The sequence below is a fragment of the Tribolium madens genome, unplaced genomic scaffold (assembly GCF_015345945.1).
Source record: "Tribolium madens isolate multiple individuals breed KSU strain unplaced genomic scaffold, Tmad_KSU_1.1 Scaffold_11;HRSCAF=98;Tcas5.2_LG3b, whole genome shotgun sequence".
In the NCBI taxonomy this organism is placed as follows: Eukaryota; Metazoa; Arthropoda; class Insecta; order Coleoptera; family Tenebrionidae; genus Tribolium; species Tribolium madens.
In genome coordinates this window covers 4,945,028-4,948,718 of record NW_025400975.1, presented here as the reverse complement: position 1 = coordinate 4,948,718, position 3,691 = coordinate 4,945,028, and the positions used below count along the sequence as shown (strand labels likewise).

General features: G+C 37.0%; 1 protein-coding gene across 1 annotated transcript; it reads left to right on the top strand.

Annotated features, from left to right (window-relative positions):
• Window positions 1-339: 339 nt before the first annotated feature.
• LOC123006394 (otoferlin-like) lies at window positions 340-3,667 on the top strand. Its single transcript, XM_044400842.1, has 8 exons — window positions 340-498; window positions 539-686; window positions 735-1,054; window positions 1,103-1,756; window positions 1,806-2,117; window positions 2,170-2,733; window positions 2,783-3,389; window positions 3,429-3,667. The coding sequence occupies exons 1-8, from the start codon at window positions 340-342 to the stop codon at window positions 3,665-3,667; spliced, it is 3,003 nt and encodes a 1,000-aa protein (XP_044256777.1).
• Window positions 3,668-3,691: the final 24 nt, after the last annotated feature.

Genomic DNA, 3,691 nt, shown 5'->3' with positions numbered 1-3,691 from the left:
TACGACACTGAGGACGAATTATTTGCTAATAGGTGGGAATTATCTGACCAAAGCTTTCAAGGCCTTTCTGTGGTTTGTCTTGCGGTTGCTTAGGGTTTTCGAGTTCTAAACAGAAGACAAGGGATGTGAAAATAAAAATCAGTATTTACTCTCCATCTTSGAAACATTGGAACAGAGAGAGCCATCTACCATCCAGTGACTCAATTCTAACTCATCAACTGCTAAAGCTCGCCTGTAAAAAGACTGAAAGTTCAATATTGTATGCAAGAATGGCGTTAGTCAATCAATTTCAAGTAAGCTTGTCTTGGAGTTTTTGGAACATTGTCAAAAATTGACAAAATGCCTGAAAAGCTTCAAACGTTTTTAGTAAATGTTACCATTATTGAAGGCCGTCATTACTTCTGGCCCAACATGAATTCAGTAGTCGTCATTAAAATTGATAACCAGAAAAAATGTACARCTATCAAATACAACACGGACTCCCCCTACTACAATGAGGTAAAAAAACACAATTTACGTTTCTCAAACTTTCCCCTAGTTTTTTGTATTTGAATTTCTAACAACTCTCGATAAAATGCTTGATAAAAACGTGACAATCACTGTGATCAAACCTGGGAGTGTGATTCGTAAACGTAAAATTCTCGGCTTCACGTCGTTTGATGTTGGTACCATATGGTTCCAGAAAGGTACTACTCACCACCAAAAGTGTCACTCTTTCTTATAATTTGTATCAGATCATCAGCTGTACCACAAATGGGCTATTCTCTCAGCCSCGAGCAAAGAGTACGCCGGTGGTACCAGAGGGTACCTCAAACTAGACGTTAGTGTCTTGTCCAAAGGCGAGATGCCCAAAATTCCCCCAACTGTAGACACCAACGAGATTGAAGGGCAYCTTTTCCTACCAAGYGGGGTTACCACAGAGAGACAAAGGGTGATTTTTATTTTTGATGTTTACAAAGGAGTCGATTTGGTTAAAAAAAACCCGATACAGGAATTAAAACGASCGGAAAATGCACCAAACACGACAATTGAAATTTGTTTTTCGAGTGTTAACGTAAAATTTTTTCTTTATATTTTGGAATTTGCTATTTTTTTAAAATAGGTCAAGACTAGTACCAAAAAGGCTTCGACTGCTCCTGTCTGGAACGAACGTCTGGTACTCCCTGAACTTTTTCCTCCTCTCTGTCAAAGATTCAGAATCGAGCTTTACCACGACGGCAATAAACGATCCACTTGTTATCTAAACCTGAAAAGTATTTCAAATGACAAAGAAGAAGGGTTTTTGCCTACATTTGGGCCTGCGTTTCTTCATTTTTATTCCCCGAACCATCTGGAAGGTTACTTGGGCAAGGTACTCCTCGCCCTTCAGACTTCTCTTTTGGGAGAAATAGCCGAATACGAAGTCAAACACAGTACAACATATCCTGAAGCTCCTCTTTTGAAAGAACACACSTTTATCAAATATGAAAATATAGTCTTGCATGCGACCATTTTTGATACCACTATGATCAATAAACGATTTTCGGATAAGGCAATCTCGTTTCGAATTTCTTGTGGTGCTCTTCAGAGTGAAGCAAGTGGGGAAAAAGTCGCTGCGATGGTTACATTACCAGTCAAACCAAAAATTATGAACAAAAACTACTGCTACTTGCCYATAACCGGGAAAAAAGCTTGCATTTATGTGACTTTGTCGTTACCTGATGTTAGGAAACGAATGTTCAATTATAATTTTTTGAGCAAAATGCTAAAAGATTTGGTTTAAAATCCCCACAATGTGTTACAAATTTTCATTTTTGAATTTGTAGAAGTCTAGATTGGACAAGATTGAATATATCGTTCAAAATAAAGACTATGAAATTGCCAGTASTCAGACTGAAGCTCTCTTGTTGGAAACTGCCGACTTTATTTCTTTTGCTTCGGGAAAATATATTGATATAGTAGCGAATTATAATCTCACTGAAGAGACGTTTTTAGAYCAAAGTCGGATAAAAATGTCTTTGAAAGAAATGGAATCGGTWAAAGTTGTGGCACAGACGCTTTCAGTTGAACAAAACAAGAAGAAAGTTTTCCAAAAAATTGAAAAAATCTATAGCAAAATTGAAACTCTAGTCGACGATGTATGTGTTTTTTTCAATTAACTGCTTTTTAAAGCTATATTCATTTTTGAAGTTGGAAGATTGGCCTTTGATTTATTTCTGGATGATCTATGGTACTAAAAGAGTAGCTTATTTGTTTCTTCAACCACGTGACTTTCTTCATTCCACCGTCGATGAAGAAAAGGGCATCCATTGCGGGAAGCTACGCTCCTTTTATTTCCAAACTGAAGACTCCCCAAACCTTCCCGAAATCATAACCAGTGTTTGCAAAATGGATGCCATAATCTGGATGGGTTTACCACGACATCTGACCATTTATCAACCTGAAGGTTTTTTATTTTCACGCGAAACTATCCCTCGGTCGATGAAAACACAAGAAACGTACAATTTCGAAGCACGAGTTTACATATTTCAAGGGAGGTTTACTCCAGGGTCGGACAAAAGTGGTCTTTCTGATCCTTTTGTCCACGTTATTATTTCAGCTCAGTTTAAAGAAACTCATGTTTTGCAAAAAACTTTAAATCCTGTTTGGGATCAAACACTGATTTTTAAAAATGTTGAGYTGTATGGAACTCGGGACTTTATCACTGCTAATCCTCCAAGTGTCTTCATTGAGATTTTTGACAAAGATGAATGTGTAAATAAATAGGTTTAAATCTTGGTTTTTAATTYATTACTAATTTTAGCAACAAATCGAAGTAATTGGAAAATGTRTCCTCAAACCRACTATTAAAACCTTGAAAGGACAACGAGGTCCTGGTCCTCTTAGACTAACTTGGTACCAAGTGCAYAATGTGTTTGATGTCAGTGCCGAAATTTTGGCAGCTGCTGAACTCCTTGAAGTTTCTACAAAAAGTGTAGAAACACGTCGCGAGCCAATCATCAAAATACCTCCCGATATTAAACCACATTTGATCAGCCATCGAATCGAAGTCGTTTTYTGGGGRGTCAGAGACCTGAAAAAGGTTCAAATGGCACAAATTAACAAACCAAAAGTTGTAGTCGAACTTGGTACTATTTTGGTATCATCTGATACTCTATCAAACGCCAAGAAACACTTAAATTTTTCAAATCCGATCAAGTCTATTGAAGCAAGTTTTCCGGAAGAGGAAGCATACGCACCCACCTTATCTYTAAAAATGTACGATAGTCGAAATTTTGGTATTAGTGTCCTTGCTGGTACTCACATCATGGCGATGCAAATGTTTTTCTATCAGCCTCAAACCTCGGAAGAAAGAAATTTCAAGTTGATGACTGTGCGARGAAACTYGCTTGATTTTGACGAATCCATTGGTAATTTTACTTGATCAGAATTTCTAACTTTAGATTTAGAGTCCCTTATTCAGAAATTAGAAAAAGTACAATCATCCGAAACAAAAATACAGTTTGAGAAAAAACTCAAAACGGAAAGTAAGTGGCGGAAATTTTTCAACTGTTTGACTTGCAGAAGAARRAAGAAACCATCACCACCAAAACCATTAGAATTGGAAGAACCAGAAATTGAAGATAGTAGCGATTTTGACTGGTGGACCAAGTTTTACGCCTCTTTGGAAGTATTTTTTGACCAATGATAAACTTTTTAATTGTTTTCAGGA